General features: G+C 37.8%; 1 protein-coding gene across 1 annotated transcript in view; it reads right to left on the reverse strand.

Annotated features, from left to right (window-relative positions):
- dst (dystonin) overlaps nucleotides 1–18533 on the reverse strand; it is a 137705-nt gene that overhangs the window by 90562 nt on the left and 28610 nt on the right. The window contains 2 exon segments of the mRNA XM_061689302.1: nucleotides 1957–2046; nucleotides 2682–2743. Of these exon segments, the coding sequence (XP_061545286.1) occupies nucleotides 1957–2046; nucleotides 2682–2743 (152 nt within the window).

Below are 18533 nucleotides of genomic sequence, written 5' to 3' on the forward strand. Positions count from 1 at the left end.
CACGATGACAGATGGAATGTACCCTACAGTACTGTGTAAAGGTTTTATGCCACCATTAGATCTGTTGTGGCGGCACGGTGGACGACTGGTTAGAGCATCAGCCTCACAGTTCTGAAGACCCGGGTTCAATCCCCGGCCCCCCCTGTGTGGAGTTTGCATGTTCTCCCCGTGCCTGCGTGGGTTTTCTCCGGGTACTCCGGTTTCCTCCCACATCCCAAAAACATGCATTAATTGGAGACTCTAAATTGCCCATAGGCATGACTGTTAGTGCAAATGGTTGTTTGTTTCTATGTGCCCTGCGATTGGCTGGCAACCAGTTTAGGGTGTACCCCGCCTCCTGCCCGATGACAGCTGGGATAGGCTCCAGCACGCCCCCGACCCTAGTGAGGAGAAGTGGCTCAGAAAATGGATGGATGGATAGATCTGTTGTTTTAGTAAAGCTGCTATAACTCTATACATAATATAATCAATTTTCAGTCTCTGTAATAGAATAACTCTATCGGATTAACTACAATGTCTATGAGGTCAGTGCCATTTGCGATTTGCCATTCACTAAGTATATGTTGTGTAGCTGTAATGACAAATAAAGGACCCTGAAGCATGAGAACACAAACATAAAATACAACACAGAGCGTAAAATGTGTCCTCCCCACACACGTATTACAGCCACACCTCAAATATAAATATAAATATATGTTATTATATAACAATATAACGGTCATAATCACATGCTGTAACGTAGGCAAGACTCACAAGAGGGAATAAAACTTTGGACAAATATGTATGACAAATGAAAATATTTATTTAATTAATTTTATGTTTTATTTTTGATTTATTTGATGTGTCAAAATGTCATTTTGTCAATGTGACTTCTGGGTTTGTCCGCCTTTTGTTCATTTGTCCGTCTTTTGTTCATTTGTTTAATGAAATGTAAATTTTTTCGTGTTTTGTTTATTTGTTTTCTGAAATGCATAAGTGTTTCAAAATTTGTTATACTGTTTTGCACTTCCCAGCAACTGTAAATAATGTGTGACTTTGCCCACTTCACGTGTAGCAAAAATGTTAAAATCTATTAAAGTATACATTTATGTGGTCAAAGGAAGTTGTGAAAGTGACACAAATGTTTTCCATAAATTTAAAGAAAAGGTAACTTTTCATTACTGAAGCACGTAAACAGCCCAGTCAATTGTACTAGACGCCAGTTAGACAGTTAAAGGGTTGGTCTGCTACACTCACAGTGAAACTTAATAAGCAACTAGTTATTTATATTTCATGCTTTTGATTTATAACACTTTCTAGAATGAGTGAGTTAATAAAGTTACTTAGGAACTTTATTAATGATTGTTATTACTCTTTGGCTGCACAAAAATTGTAAACTCCTGTGAAATAAATCTGAATGAGATATCCCACTTTATAGCTTTTCCCTGATGAGTTAACTTGTTAGTTGTAACTGTTTAAAAAAGAACCAAATTCCTTGAATTTGGCTCATAGAAATATGGCATTCGAGTCTCCCCTCCCAGCAGAATTTACACAAAAAAACTCAGTAAATCACTGACTTTTGGTTACTTTGTGCCAGCAAAAAAAATCCTAGGCACATACAGTAACCTTGACCATACAGAAAGAAAAAACAAGTTGCAGCCAAAAAATGCACTGCTATGAAACTTTGCAAAGACGTAGGGAGTTGCAGAGACAGATAAGAATTGTTTGCTAGCCCATCAATGAGACACATCAGTGATATTATACGTTCATACACTATAATACTCTGTAGTTCTGCAGTACAGCAACACATTATGAATCAAAGTGGCGACATTGCAACATTATTTTGTTTCCAGAAATACTGATTAAATTATAAAGAATTACAGAAAAGAGACCTAAACATCAACACCTGGCTTAAAACATTCTAAACTATGTTGAAAGATAATAATAATAATACAATTTAAAAATATAGCCACTTACCAGTTTGTCTCCAGACAAGACCTCAAGCAGCGAGATCAAGTTATGTCCATCTCGCAGATCTTCATACAGGTCATTTATATGCTTCCGTACCTAAGAAAACACGGTCAAAAATCAACAACCCTTACTGTCATGAAGTAAAAAAAAATTTTATTTAATTAATTTGTATTTAATTTTACATTTAAGGCCTTGTGGTAACAGCATGTTTAGACAAACATTTTCTACTCATTGCTCAATAGTCAACTACAATGTTGATGTCAAAACATAAGGTGTCGACAACGGTCCAACAATGTCAGAGTCCAGTAATTTATCTTTTTTTTGTGTGTGGGTGTAAATTATCAACATGCTGTCCTTGTTAGCGCCCTAGTACAAACCAGTGAACCATGAAAAAAAATATTTGTGTGGTAAAATTGTGATGTAATTGTTTTAATTATGCCGTTATCCTTCAGAGCATGTGTGTAAGATAGTGATCCAATTTTATAAATGAGATGAGGCATGCCAGTGCCTGTCTGTCTGCTGTTGTGTTTTGTTAAATTCCCCACCCACATGAAACATCACAGTAAGAAATTCCAATCAAAAGACACCGTGGATGACGACTTCTGCCAAATTGTCAAAACATCTGGGCATTAATCTCGTGCATGTTAGAGCCCATCAAAACTGGTAATAGCTGTTTAAGCCAAAGGACATTTCAACATAATCGAAAATGTATATCCCAAATTAGCTCTTACCTTCATCAGATGCTGATTTATCCATTTTGTGAAAGTCTTCTTTTGCACTCTGTCTCGCTCATCTGAGGAAGAATGACAAAAAAACATATGGATCATCTTTCGATTATTTTTCATTCACATAGCACATTGCGAGAGACGTTCGGGCAACACGCAACTCCATCATCCAACACCTCTGCTTTGTTTGGTAATTTGCGTTTAAGGGTAAATGGAAATGTAAATAAATGGGCCAACATAGTGGTACAGTAGTTTGCAGTAATTTGTCTCGTCATGTTAACGTGGTTCTACATTGCTGGAGACTTGCTGTGCCTGTTTGGGTTCTCTTTTCCACACAAGTAATGTTCATTGAACATTCAACAAACAAAAACATAAATTTATTGATTAATTGTTATTTTAGTAATATTATCTTCAATGGGATGGGATAATCTCTCCATTAATGCTCTGAATGATGCCAGTATTGTATTGGAGGAGTTGGCATAGTGACATATGGTGCATGGAAGTAGGACTTTGCCAACAACTTGGATTATTTTACCATCTACCAAAAAATAATAGAAACAGAATTAACAGCTCATCTACTGTGTTTTGTGTGAAAGGGAGAGACTGGTTACTGCCATATATACTATTACGGCTCTGATGCAACTATTTTGTAGAATCACTATGTGCGTATAAACTGCTAACTTCAGACTGTGTTAGGCTCCATCTCAATGGCCACCAGCCCAGGATATGCTGGGCAGCATATGGATGGATGGAAAAATTGCCAATACACACCATGCCTGCTTTATGAAAAACATTCTGGCTGAGTAACACTTGTTCCAATGAATGAAAAGAAATGGGAAAAACTACATCATTCTCTGTGCTGTATATGGTTCCCATCCCCATGGCAACATGATCTCCAGTAGTGACATATTGTACGTATTACATGTCAGTCGGGAAAACAAATGGGTTAAATTAACAAAACAAAAGTGATGTTTTTCTCAATAATTTCAGTCTTATATCAGCATGCTCTTATCTGGTGTCAGATCCTGACACAATTCAGTCCAAAAAACACATTCTGGATTAATTCAGCTGTTTCTTGTCACAACCGCTCTAAATTACACTCAGTGACTGCCAAAAAGATCACACCCAACGATGATTACTCAAGAGGCAACCTCAAAAACAGCAATAGCCTATTTAGCCCTTTGCTATATTGCAACACTGTAAATCATCATCCGATCACAACACATTTAACTTTACAAAGCAAACTAAAATTATTTGCATGTGGTTACATTGGCTGGAATTAAACAGAAGCAAGAATTAAACAGACATTGCTTCATTTTGGCGACAGATACTTACCCATGCAACACATTTGATTCACCAGGCGAGCCCTGTATTCCCTGTCGGTTTCAAGCAGGTACTCCATCTTCTCTACCAGCTCCAGAGGGCCATCAAAGGGATCTTGCTTCTCCACATACAAAGATGTCATGTGGAGGAGCAACTAAGGAAAAAGCCTTGGTCTTCTCTGCCTGCCTTCTTACCTACCAGCCTCTGCATCCTGAACGAGTCTTGTCAGGTTTTCCATGGCGACTCACTATTCTAAGCTGAGTTTAGTGTTTATCCAGCAGCAGCGTTTAAAACCGCAGAAGTAATGAATGCTTCTTCTTAGAAGGAAAAGAAGAAAAGTCTTGAGTATTTCAGGGTGATTCCAGCTTAACTGAGACAATCACAGACGACACTGCCTGAACAATGTAGCATGATTGGCTTAACTGATGAGAGAGATCTTATCAAAGATACCTTGACCAATACAGATGTGCTCATAATCATCTCCATTGTGCAGATGCCAAGACTCACAAAACTGTTCCTATGTGGCAAGAATAACTGAAACACATGCAAGGCGACAACATACACCTCTTGTGGAAAATCCCCAATGGTGCAATTCAAATTATTGAATGTTCTATTGTTCTACTACTATACTGTCAACTGTAGGGGGGGAATAAGAGTGTAAGTCAAATATGCTTTTCAGTGATCGAAATACTGTATCTGGTTTTGATATAAAATGATAATAATAAAGAATGCAATGACAAAAAGTTATTTAAAATATTTTTTAAATATAAATTTTCATGCACAGCACATTGGTGTAGTGCTTAAAACACCTGCCTCACAGTCAGAAGCATTGCTGTACCTGAATGGGAACAATGAACGAAGGTTTATAAACTTGTTCATATTTTGTGCCAACGTGAACTGAATTTATATCATTTCTGCCTGATGAACATAATTGACGCTCATTCTGGCGTCAAAGAAAATTTTTTGAACGAAAGATCATTTTCATTCTAGAGTGCCAGGTTTTGTTCAGGAGTTCTAGGACAAACCCGTCTGAACCCTGTATATACGAGCCTTTATAAGTCGGCGGATAAATGCTGTATTTGGCAACCAATTCAGTCTGGCCACGGCCGCCATTCAGGCAGGTCCCAGCTGCGTGAGATTGCGAGGTGCGTTCAGGGTCACTCCATAAATGGGAGTGAAGGTGTTCTTCGGTGGTTCTTTTGTCATACAGTACATAATTGTAAAAATTGATTACGAGGAAAAAATTATTTTTGTATCAGAAAGCTTTAGTTAAAACTGTGTACAATCACACTGTCATACTATGGAATCTATATTGTTTTGTAATATAAGAATAGATCAAATTAAATATGTTGTTAATATAGTCAGCCAAGAGCTGCGAGGAATGCAAAGTTATCATGTCCTTTTCACTATCATACTGTGTTGTGTGAGGAATTAAAACAAAACTTTTCATTCTTCTAAAAACTGGTTTTGAGCTACAGCTGTCTACTAGTGGGGACTGAATGGGTGGAAACAATGGTTAAATGAAATGCCGGTATTTTAAGGGGAATAGCCTGTCATCAACATACTGAGAAAAATACAAAAAAAGAACTATGAACCAGTTCATTTTTGGAATAGTGAACTTAGTTGAAAATTTAGAATTTTTAACTATGAACTGAACTAGTTCATTTTTGGGAAGGTGAGCTGAACTTTGAACTAGTTCGCGTATAAAATTAACTTTCCCAACATTGGTCAGGAGATCCTGGGTTTTTGACACAACATTTTTCATAGGCAGTTATTGGCATGTGCGAAGTGTGCAATCACACAGGGTGGCATGGCTAGGGTTTTTGATACGGGCGATATTAGAGCACTGCTACTGTCCATAGGTGTGAATGTGAATAATTATTTGTCCATATTTACCTTGTGATAAGTCCAGGGTTAACCCAGCTGGGTTGGGCTCCATTTAACCGCGTCTATATATTTCCAAAGTTTCTTTGCAAAAATTTGGAAAGATTTCAAATAGTTTACCAGAAATGTTCCATCCTTTGGAGCGCTTATATGCAACATAAAAAGCTTTGTGGTTGTGAAAGTCAAACTTTTTAAATAATTCTTTAATAATTTAAACTATATTAATTATTGTTGCAGTCATTATGATTCAACAAAATTGCACGGGGATGTCTTGACTGACCATCAGCTGAAAGAACAATTTGCTTATATTGAAAGAGGGTTGGCTTTAAAGGCTGATGAATAATCAAAATACTGAAAATACATATTGATAAAATGCGCGTTATATTATAAATGTTGCAGCACCTTTACAGCTGTGTCTCAACGCTCTGTAGATTCTAACATTTAGCTAATCTAAAAAATAGCATTAATGGAAAAGGCTTCTGAGAATTGCAACGTGGGTTGATGTGACAATTTGTATGACGGCCTCAACATGGGTACCAGGCTTCCATGTAAAAATGTGAGGTCAAAATCACACAGACAGCAAAAATAAATCAATATGAGCATCCAAAGATAAGGAAGTTTTGTCTAAACTTACAACCCCAATTCTAATGAAGTTGGAATTGGGGTTCTTAATGTACCTATATGCATGACAGAATTGTACAAACAGTGGTGCTGCCGGTGTGAATCCTCACCAGGATGGCACCATGTTACACCTCTTCCCCACAAAGAATGTGATCATCTCATGAATAAATCACTAATATAGATCGGCTAGGAAAGGCTTCTAGGAAACGCAGCATCATCCTCATCTTACGCTCAGACAAGGTTAGCAATGGATGACTGTTTCACAAATTGAAGAACTCAGTACAAGACAACATAATTGTTTCTACATCATCAATATCAGGCTGCATCTATCATATTACACTGTGACAATAAATACAATAAAGCAGGACTTAAATATGCAAAGGCAGAAAGAAATCAGTCTTCATAAGTTGATTAAATTTTAAAGTGAAATAATTATATTTTTCAGTTCCAAATACTTGACTTAAAGTTTTGTGCTTTAAAATATAATCACTGTGATCAGTTATTATGCACACATGTAAATAAAAAACTCAAGCAAAATCGTCTCAAAAGATCTGAGGTTGTTTTGTAACATTTTTAAAGGTTTTCCTAATGTACCTGGTACTTGTTTTGTTTTGCATTAAAACAAAGGGGAAAACTTATTATCTATCATTATATCAAGTATGGCAAGATTTTAGTCATCTGGCCCCTTTGATATCAAATTAGGCTGCTTGTGGCTCCTGAACTACAGTTTGACACCCCTGCGAGGAGCAAATGGTTGTGCTGAGTGTTATATAAACTGTCTCCAAAGTCATTTAAAATAAAAGTGACAAGGAGAATAGTTTGCAACCTCAATGTCGATTGTCGAGTACACCACACACTTGCCAATTTTTTCCTCGTCATGTGTGGGGTGTCCCACATTTCAGAAATTGGAAAAAAATCTTAAAAATCAGTATGTGTGTAACCCGCTTTAGCAGCACCATACTGTCGACCATTTACATATACAAGAGGTAGTTAGTTTCTTCAAACCCTGACCCATAAGGAATATGATATTTTTAATAGAAAGGAATATGTTGTAGGTGGCACGGTGAACGACTGGTTAGCACATCTGCCTCACAGTTCTGAGGACCGGGGTTCAGATCCTGGCCCCGCCTGTGTGGAGTTTGAACCCCGCCTCTCACCCAAAGATAGCTGGGATAGGCTCCGGCACGCCCGCGACCCTAGTGAGGATAAGCGGTACAGAAAATGGATAGATGGATGGAATATGTTGTCATTTCTTTCTCTAATGTGTCAATGTTTTCTACTTAGTTTCCCACCAGAGTTGTTTGGACATGTTAAAGACAGGCAACATGACTTCCGACCTTAGACCGAACACATAGTAAAAGTCTAATTAACCACCTCCCCAAAGTTGAGTTACAGTGAGCATTATTCGGAAGAATTATAATGAAAGTTTTCAGTGATCTATATTACGTGATATGATAGGAAGTGTTATATTCTCACTGTTGCGTACTGTACATGATAGATGAATGAGTGGGTGTGCTTTGTCCCTGTCTAAACCCTGCGGCCCCCTATGTTAATGAGTCCACCAAAGCGCTCAAACATGCAGTCGTTAGAGCGCCTGGCCGAGACACTTATTTGTAGACCTCAGCAAAGCACATGTTCATTACTATAAATAACTCCCACCCTAAACCATGCAGTCCCTGCAAAGGAACACACACCACACACACACACACACACACACACGACCTTTGCTGGGACTTCCATTTCCATTCATGCACCCAACATGATGAGTTTGTTATGGATTTTAATTCAGTCTTTGTGGTTTGGCTGAGCTCTTCATCCAAAAAGACTTTACTGGATGTGATTATATGATGCATAATCTTAATTAATATACAGTACAGTACTGTGCAAACGACTTGGGCTACATCTGGCTTTGTTGTTTTTATGACCTTTTTCACAGCAGTGACTTGGACATTGTGGGGAAGATTCAGTAAACAGGATTAAACTAAATATAGTTTGTACATAAAACTAATTTTCATATGATAGAGCCCATTAAACTTACGTGAGGATCTGGAAAAAAGGTTTGGGTCTCTATGGGATCAATGAAACCATGGAGCCCCTGGAATCACAATAATACAGCCTGTCATCCTCCATGAACCACGAAATAACTGGTACCCAGTGGCAGTCCCGAGCCGAATGGTGTTTGGCACTCCATAGTGACCTTCATATAGTATAGTGTACCACATGTAAACACTCACACGTCACAGCATTAGGTACATCTGTGCAATCTGATGATAATTAGTTTATTATTGTGCTTGTAGCTTGCAGTGTAGAAATGCACGAGACTGCTACTATATTGAGAAGTGGGTCTAATAATTTGATCATTCTTATTTCTCTACATGAGAGTGGCAAACATTTAGAAACCCCTCTCAGTATGATGCAGTGTTGTATACCACTACAAACGACAACCACCAGTACATCTTTGACACTGTCAATCAAATCTAGGCTGCATTTTTAATTGGATTTTGATTGCATTTTGGATTAGATCTACTTAGATTTGGCAAGTGTACCTAATGAAGCAAATTTTCTTCAAATATGATCATCACAGAAAGTTGCTTTCCTTTAGAGCAGGGGTGTCAAACTCATTTTTGTCACGGGCCACATTGTAGCTATGACTTCCCTCGGAGGGCCGTTATGACTCTTATCCCATATAAAGGAATTATCACCTCATATAATTACATATACACAACAAATTGAAGAAGAACTAGTTTTAAAATCAGAAGCCTACAAAAACATGTTTTAACTATGAAATTTATTTTCAACGAGGGATTGGTAACAAAAAAAATTATAATTCTTGCAAAATGTCAGTTATTACAATTGCACACAATTATCAATTTTAATTTGCTTTTGGGGGCCACGTAAAATGATGTGGCAGGCCAGATCTGGCCGGGCAACCTGTTTGACACGTGCTTTACCGTGTCAAGCACAGACTTGGTGATCAGCTCGGTGACAACTTTTGGCATCTTGTCATGTCTTGCTGACTAAAATAACATCCTGAGAGCGGCAAAGTCAAAAAGTCCTTGCAATCAAAATTCAGCATAATCCTCTTGACCACAGCACAGAAGAGAAACAGGCATAAAGTGAAAAGTCCAACAACCTCACCACCAATGACAGGGACTCACTAAACATTCCTGGTCAACTGGTCAACTGCCTTTAATTCTAATTTCTTGTACCACACACATACTTAAGCTTTGTTTTAATGTGCACAGCAATAGCACATATTTTGGAATGGACCCAACACCGCAAACTGTATTACACAAAATAGGCAAAAATCTTGAGACACACCTCAAAACAATTATTAACGCAAAAGAGGTTTGGTTAGACCCCTACACATTTCACATGATTCTATGCTCATAACTTAGTGAAAACAGTTTGGGGAAGGCCCATTCTTTTTCAAGTGCACAAAGCAAAGCCCAAAAATACATGTTTGAATGAGTTTGGTGTGGAAGAACTTCCGTGTCCCTAACCTCGAGGATACAAAATATAAATACCATTAAAAAAATTAGAAAAATTCCCCAGGACACTCCAAAATTCTTTAGAAATCTTACCATCTTAGTAACTATAGTTATACAATATGAGATATATGAGTATTTGGCGCAAAAAAAAAGAAAAAAAAAGATCATAAAAAGATACATTTATTATAATTACACTGGGAGAAAGAAAATGTAATGCAAAGCTTGTCTTCTTAAAGGTCACCTTCCTTTAGGGCTGCACGATTATGGTCAAAATAATAATCACAATTAGACTTTACACTGATCTGATCGGCTTGATCGGTATCGGACAATAATTAACATTTTATGCTGATCGGCTTTGATGTCATAATTCGCCGATCCGACCAATGACGTCATTGATCGGCTCCGCAAAAGACATTTACTCCGCGTTGCCATCGTGTACAGTATATTTGAATCCAAAAGCTATCTCGCTTTGACCTACAGTACGTCATGCAAAAAACACAAAAAAAAGGATTCTGATAGAAGGGGACCTTTAATCCGTTAGACTTGTAATGAAAGATGGTGAAGACTAATCCAATCGTATTGAAAGTGCCAGCCCTTTTCTATCCGTTGTTTCCCATACTGAATAGAGACACAAGTTATCCAGCCTTCATTTACAACTCATTACATGAACACGACTAAATGTATATTCCCATCACACATTAAGGAGAACTTAAGTATACATTGCTAAATATAACACTTTCCTGCTGAAGGATGATGAGTCAATTCAAAACACCTTCCTCCTCCACATCAATTTAAGAGGCATGTTGTCATCATGACATCCGGTTAAGAGGTAAACAAATATACGGGCGAGATGACACATTTCTGTCCTTCTTGCAGAGTGACAATACCGTCATTAGTCGTCTTTCTTCACAGGGCAAGTCAGTGACACAAATATGTGACAGGAACAGTTAAACAGCTGAAACAGGTTCTGATCGTTCAAAGACAACCTTACATACTGTGTCGACAGTACATGAAAATACAGACGACAAGCAGTTGATGAAAAAAACAAGAAAAGGTAGGAAGTAGGAGCATCTTCTGCTGAGTTTTTTTTCCCATGATCCCCTTGTCAAAGTAAGCTTAAGGAAAATACTGAACCTCAACTTGCTCCCGATGCTTTTACAACTAAGAATTTTCCCAATATCGGACACATTTTAATTATTTAAAAACATTTTCATCCCACTATATACTGGATAAGAGTACAGTGTTAATCAATTCAAAAACTAGTCATAAAACATACAAGTGAACATAGCTTTTGTGATCAAACTGTTCGTTATAAGAAATTATTGAATGATTTGGTATGGTTCATCATTTATAATGAAAACTTATTTGATTCTGTAGTGTGTGTTGATCTGAAATGCTATCATCTATTTCCTTGTTGTATGATAAATGCAATGTGTTCCCTCATGAATCTAGTAAGAAACAGTACGAGAGTTAAACATTATGTTACCGATGTGTTCAAATTGGACATTTCTCTTGTAAAATGATGATCAATGCATTTGCATTCTCAAGCTCCAGCTGGGTAGCACTGGAAGTCCTATCAGAACATAATGCAAATACACGGCGAAGAAACTGGACTGAAAACACTAAATTTTGGAACTGGGATGTCCCGATCCAACTTTTTCACTTATGATCCGATACCCATATTGCAGCCTTGGGTTTTGACTAATACCGATATCGGGCTGATCTGATGGAAGCAATAATCATACATAATTTACATATTTTGTATGGAATGTTAGAAAAGGCTTGATCAAGTGACATTACTCAAACAGAGAACAATAATCACCAAAAGTAATAAGTATGAGAAAAACTGACCTATTTTATTATTAACCAATGAGTCAGGGTGTACTCTGCCTCTCGCCCAAAGTCAGCTGGGATAGGCTCCAGCACACCCGTGACCCTAGTGAGGATAAGCGGTATGGAAAATGAATGAATGTATGAGTTACATAAAGTAACTTTGCTATGCACATCTTGGCCTCTGCTGCACAGTGTGGTGCACGCAATAAATACAGTTTGAAGAATATAAGCCTGAAAGTATTGCTATAATGCCTGTTTATATGTGTTCATACATCGTTTGTGTTCCAATATTCATTATTTTATGAGATACAAGTGGCGCAAGTTTGATGCTAATTTTCGTTAGCTCGTCATTTGTGTTTTCCATTCATTTTGTGTTAGCTTTGAGCAAGCGATTTTTGTGAACAAAAACAAAGAAATAAAAGAAGTCTGTGATGTACTGAACATTCAAAAAGTGTAAATTTGTGTGTGTTTAGTTTTACAGTGAACTTTAACTCTTACTCGTTGCTAGTATGGTAGCGCCTTAGCAACCTGTTGTTATGATCACGTGGGCTCTGCATGCCATCCAGGCACTGCTGGATAAAAGTGCTGGAGCGGAGCATGGAATCGACTGCTTGCACAAGAGAGGTCAAATTGCAGATTTTAGATCCGATCCGGTACTTGTTTTTTTTTTTTGCTGAGATTGGACCAATATCCGTTCTCAAAGATTGGACACCCCTAGAATTCAAACCCTATGGTTGGTCAGGAAAATATTGTATTTTGTAATAGAAATTTCATACTTTATAATAAAAAACTATTTTGTCATGAAAATGTTATACTGTGCCATGAAAAATTTATATCTCAGGGCTCTACACTAAATTTTGCACTCATAGAACTGGTGCGACCAACGTTTTCAGTTGGGCACACCAGTACATGATTTGGTTGCACCATTTTTTGAGGAGGTACAACATGACCATGGCATACCATAGTTTTGACTGACAGTGACTCGAGATACGATATTTGCAAAATATGTTACTGTGAACAAGAAGTTTGTGCGCAACAAGCAGTAGCAGACAAAACAGGTCAATGAAATTTAAAAAAACTAAACAAAAAAAACAAAGGCTTTACTTTTATTTGATCATTTGTTTGACTCAGAGGGGCCAGATTTTATAGTGAGGGCTCTTAACCCTCTTCCCTTGGGAAAACCCCCTAATTTTGAGCATTATCACAACCATATGATTGACGTACATTTACAAATGACTGCATAAGTGTACCACCCCTATATAAAAGTTACGTTTATGATTATTCACACTATTTTGCAAATTATTTACTAGCAAAACAAACCAATTTATACCTATTTAAAATCATAGTCCCAAACAGAATATGGATAAATCATTACTACTGCACTCTATTTTAATTGTAGTTTGTTTTCCTATGCAATTCTCTTTAAAGGAATCTGGACTTTTTAACTTTGCATATACAGTACCATCAAATGTCTCTGCTATAAACGGTGTATAGATAGATAGATAGATCACAGCGCTCTCTCTCTTGTGAAGGAGGAGATTGCAGTGGAGAAAAATTATGACTTTCAACCATTAAAACATGCACCCACGCAAATGCAACAAGATGAAATTTTGAATCGCACAAGCTGACCAATTTGGTCGGAGTCTTGAGCCCTGTATCTTGTCATGAAAATGTTAAATGTCATTATGTTATGTACTGTATTCATGAATAAAAAACATTTAAGTAACTTAAAAAATATATTACGTTACATTAAAAAGGTGCAACTAAATTCTGAGTAAAACAATTGTTTTGACGAACAGCTTAGCAATCATTGCTGACAAATCTACTTCCTGTTGCCATTACAAAATAAATTGCAAGCATTTGCACTCAGTAGAGAAGGGCGGTGCTTGCCGGAGCGGAAAGCTGCCTTGGCTGCAGCTCGTGAGTCAGATTCAGAATAGATGATGTCATGTGAGAGGAGCAGAGCAGAGCGGTGGAATGGAGTCCGGTCCTGCTGCTCTCCTCCTTGTCACCATGACAGCATATAAATACAACACAGCATGACGCAACTGCATGTGACTGCATTGCCGGTATACTTCACAATTCAAAATCAATAGCCACCACATGTATCATCTATAAAGAAATAAAAGCATACATTTAAAGATTGCTGATGTAGGAATGAACAAATTAAGACAAAGTAACTTCTATTCTGAGCACTATGCTGCTGTGAATCACACAGTCCATTTAAAATAAAGCTAATTGATAGTGTATGAGATGTCAGTGTGACAATTTGACGTTAAGCAAAGCAAAGAAAATGTATTTATATCGCGCATTTCATACACAAGGTAACTCAATGTGCTTTACATGATTAAAAGCATTTAAAAACAAAGAAAGAAAAACAGCTTATAAACATTTTTAAAAAGAGAAAAAACGGATTGATTTATCATTTCCAATAATTGCTGTGATTTTAATGTTGTTTTTTTTTATACTAACAATAATAATAATATATGTGATTGACCTGCAGGCTGGTAAACATTACAAGTAAAGGTATGATGCTCAGTCTTTGCAACTCATTGTGGAAGTGTTAAGTGCACTCAGACTTATCTAAATAATATGGACAAAGAGTGTGTTTAACCTAGGAACATTATATGAGATGGTATGCAACAGTGCAGGGCGCAGCCATACAATGATACACTGATCTGTACTGTAAAGTGCAGAAAGGAGCCATATAAATGGAGTTCAAGCAGACTTTTAGATCAAAAGATTACTGCGTACCAGAAGACCTGCAAAGTGATCGTTTTGAAGATTGTGTGGTATAAAATTAGTCATTAGTGCTGTATACTTTTGTCGGCTATAATATACCCCTTAAAATTAGACAGCGTGCAATCATGCTATCCGACAGAGCTATTGTGAATTACGTCATGTACGGCTAAAAGAAATAATAATAATTTACAGTAAATGTCTCAAGTATCTTATTGTTAAATGTGAATAAGATGATTTAGAGGGTCGCAGCCTTGTTTTGGGGTGCGCTGGCCCACTAACTGAATGACTTCCCAGTCCAGGGATGTTAAATCTGTTGAGCAGGAGAGAGCACTTTCAAAGTGTGGCTTCCTGGTGTTGTCATTGCTCAGTCAAAAGGAGTGTCAGCCACCACCACTATCAACTTGACACATGAACAAGTCTCTGGAACTTGCTCCCATAAACACAAAGTGTCTTTTGTGCGCTAACAGACAGTCTCCATAGAGAGAGCATGATGGCTGGGTGGGCCGCTCAGTGGGCCGTTCGAATGTGATGAGTGGGGATGTCGACATGGAGCAAGAGGGGATGGGCAGGGCAACGCCCTGGAGGGCAGACCAAAGAAGTGACAGTGCAAAAAAAAATTAATAACAATAATAATAATTTTGTAAAAAATAAATAAATAAAACTTCTATGCTTTCTCAGGGATTCCGTTTGATGTGCATCCCGTGTCTGTGACGCACAAAAATTAGCAGGGACATATAAAGCACCATCAATTTGTGTCTTTGGACGCAGAGCTATGGGTTAGTACTCCGTCGAGGTGCTGGAAATCTGTCGTATGAATATATATATTTTTTTTGTTTTTGACGAGACTGGACTCTAGAGTGCGACTAATTTGGTCGCGTATGTGCCCGAATTTCTGAATAGGGCGGCAACAACAACAAAAAATAATAATAAATAAATAAGTAAAAAAAAAAAAGAGGGTGCGTACAGGTGCTGAGTCATTTGAGTAATTACAAAAATATTTCTGCAACTTCAAAGCACACACATGAAACCCATCATGGTCTGTAAACCAATCAGAGATAGTGAATGAAAGGCGGGGACCCTCCGTCTGATTGGCCCTGCGCGTGTCTGTCTGCGTCTGTGCGTGCGTGCGTTTGAAATGCGGGTGCTCGCATACACGCAACTATGTTTTATGACGGCGAGCCGGTAGCTGCAGTCACAGAAACTTGAGCAGCATTCATGGAGTTAGCTCCAAAGCCTAATGCTACCACGACGATGTGGAAACATTTTGGATTCAAGACAGATGAACGCGGCCATCCCGCTAACACCAACAAGCTGGTATGTCGAATTTGCATGAGGCCGCAACAAGGACGACACAACTTAAAACCTCAATGTGACAAAATCCATTTTAAGCACAACCATCCCACCCACTTTCTTCAGCTGGGAACAAAAAACACGGTGGGACATTTCCCGTTAGCTTGCAATTATGGAACCCTTTGCCCAACAATGCAAATACAAACGTGACAGCGTATATGGTGCACGTATTATATACAGTATTGTGTAATCACAATTAGAGATGTAGCCATTGAACATGAACACCTCACCAGGGAGGCGTCCAAGAGGCATCCTAATCAGATGCCCGAGCCACCTCTTCTGGCTCCTCTCAATGTGGAGGAGCAGCAGCTCTACTCTGAGCCCCTCGGAGATGACCGAGCTTCTCACCCTATCTCTAAGGGAGAAAAACTTATTTTGGCCGCTTGTAACCATTCAAAAGTTCAGAATTTGACTGAACCACCAAACATTTATTGCATTGAAACAGTCGACTGTTGGAGAGCTTGAGTGGCCTACCAAACAGGCTTTGCCAGAACAGTGTGATCCAACACAGCCCAGCACTATTCACACTTATATGTACTTAAGAAACACTGTCTTTACCTCGTTCCAAGAGTGTGTAGTCTATTGTAAAATTACCACTGAATTCCAGTGTGACCTAGAGTAGTTAAGTGTATGATTACCTCTAATACCTACTTAGTGTGGCATTTGTGCAAGCGAGCGCAATTAAATATATGCCTGCCCAATGCGGGTTCTGCAATGCTGAGTCATGCCACAATTTAACCTTAAACTCTCATTAATTTCAAAATTCCAAATTTGGGTGGTATTACAGTACAGGCACATGCTAAACAGTGGTTATGTACACTTTTTTTTTTTCAATGTAATTATAATTCTGAGTCTCCACATAGTGACAATACATCGTGATGATGTCATTAAAAGTGAAGCCAATGTATATAAATGTGCAATTATGTAGTCTAAATAATGACTGTATAATTTGATACAAAGAAAGTTCATAGTTTAGCCCCCTGGCTGTTGTCTTTGTGCTTGTGTTATGATTTTGCTATGGAAATGTGTTCTTTTTCTAGTCTTCACATGGGGAGAAGCTTGAGGCTCGAGCTCATCATTACAACAAGAATTAAGGTAAAAGCAAAAACTCTTTCCAGACAGTAAAATTCTGCCTTGATGAGTTTTGAATAACACTATCAGAGAGGTGATAAATGTAACAAAATGTTTATTGCGACAAGGTCACAACATATTGCATACACTTCTCAGTCTGCTGCAAAATAATCAACACATTGGTAAATTACAATGACAATGTTAAAATTAAGTGTTATAATCTTTGTAATGGCAGAATTGTTGATAAAGTATTGCATCTCATTATACAGTACAGGTACAGCCATTACATGTATACCTGGATAATTTGCTAATTAAAGTATCATGTGCATACTATCAACATGGCAAGCTGTTTAGTCCTCTTGATAGCCAAACATCCAGACATCCATTTTCTGTACCACTCTAGGGTTGTGGATGAGCTGAAGCCTATCCCAACTGACTTTGGTGAGAGGCAGGGTACACTCTGAACAGGTTGCCAGCCCATTGCAGGTCACATAGAAAAAAATACACATAAACACTCATATTCGCTTATGGATAGTTTAGAGTGCAGTGATTCTCAAAGTGTTGTGCAAGTACCACTTGTGGTACGCGGGCTCCCTTTAATGGTATGCAAAATAATCACTGCCTAAGTACAATTCAGTTGTACTTTTTAGTACAATACATGTGCATTTACAGTAATCTTTAAGAACTGTTTGTTTTAAACATATAATTTAGGTACAATTTTTATTTGACTTAGGTGCAATACATTTCATTTGTTCACTCATTCATTTTCTGTACCGCTTATCCTCACTAGGGTAGTGGGCCTGCTGGAGCAGTTGACTCTGGGCGAGAGGCGGGGTACACCCTGAACTGGTCGCCAGTCAATCGCAGGGCCAATACATTTCAATTAAATCGTTATTTAAGTGCAGTTTCCCCCCCCCCCCCCCCCCTCTTTGTTTAAGTCAAATGTTAATGTTGTTAATTTGTTTAAATGTATTTTAATGTTGGTGGTACTTGGAAAGGTAAGTATTTTTGAGGTGGTTATTAGGTGTAAAATATTTGAGAAACAAGTTCATTTAATCGAAGAAACATGTTTTTGCAATGTAGGAGGAAGTTGAAGTACGCCGAGAAAACCCACACATGCACAGGGACAACAGCAAATGTTACACAGGAAGGAGCCTGGATTCCACAACCCCAATTTTAGAAGTGTGATACTGATGTGCTAAACCACTCTTCAACCGTGCCGCCCTAATAAACATTGTAATGTTAAATCAGGTAAGTTTTGTAAATTGAAGAAAATTTTTATTTACCGATACTTGAATGCAACAAATTTCCCATCATTAAAAATTAAGAATGCAGTGACTTCAACTTCGTCATCAACTTTGGAATCTTTATAATGTGTCTAAAGAAACAACAAACAAGATGTCAACCAGTTGAATTACTATCCAGAAACATTCTGATCTCACATATTAAATATCATGAAAGGAAAAAAACTGAAAGATTTTGAGGCAAAAATTTTCTTCCCAAAAAAACTGGAATTATCACCAAAAAATATCAGGAAAGCATG

Source organism: Phycodurus eques, chromosome 11 (genome assembly GCF_024500275.1).
Source record: "Phycodurus eques isolate BA_2022a chromosome 11, UOR_Pequ_1.1, whole genome shotgun sequence".
Lineage (NCBI taxonomy): Eukaryota > Metazoa > Chordata > Actinopteri > Syngnathiformes > Syngnathidae > Phycodurus > Phycodurus eques.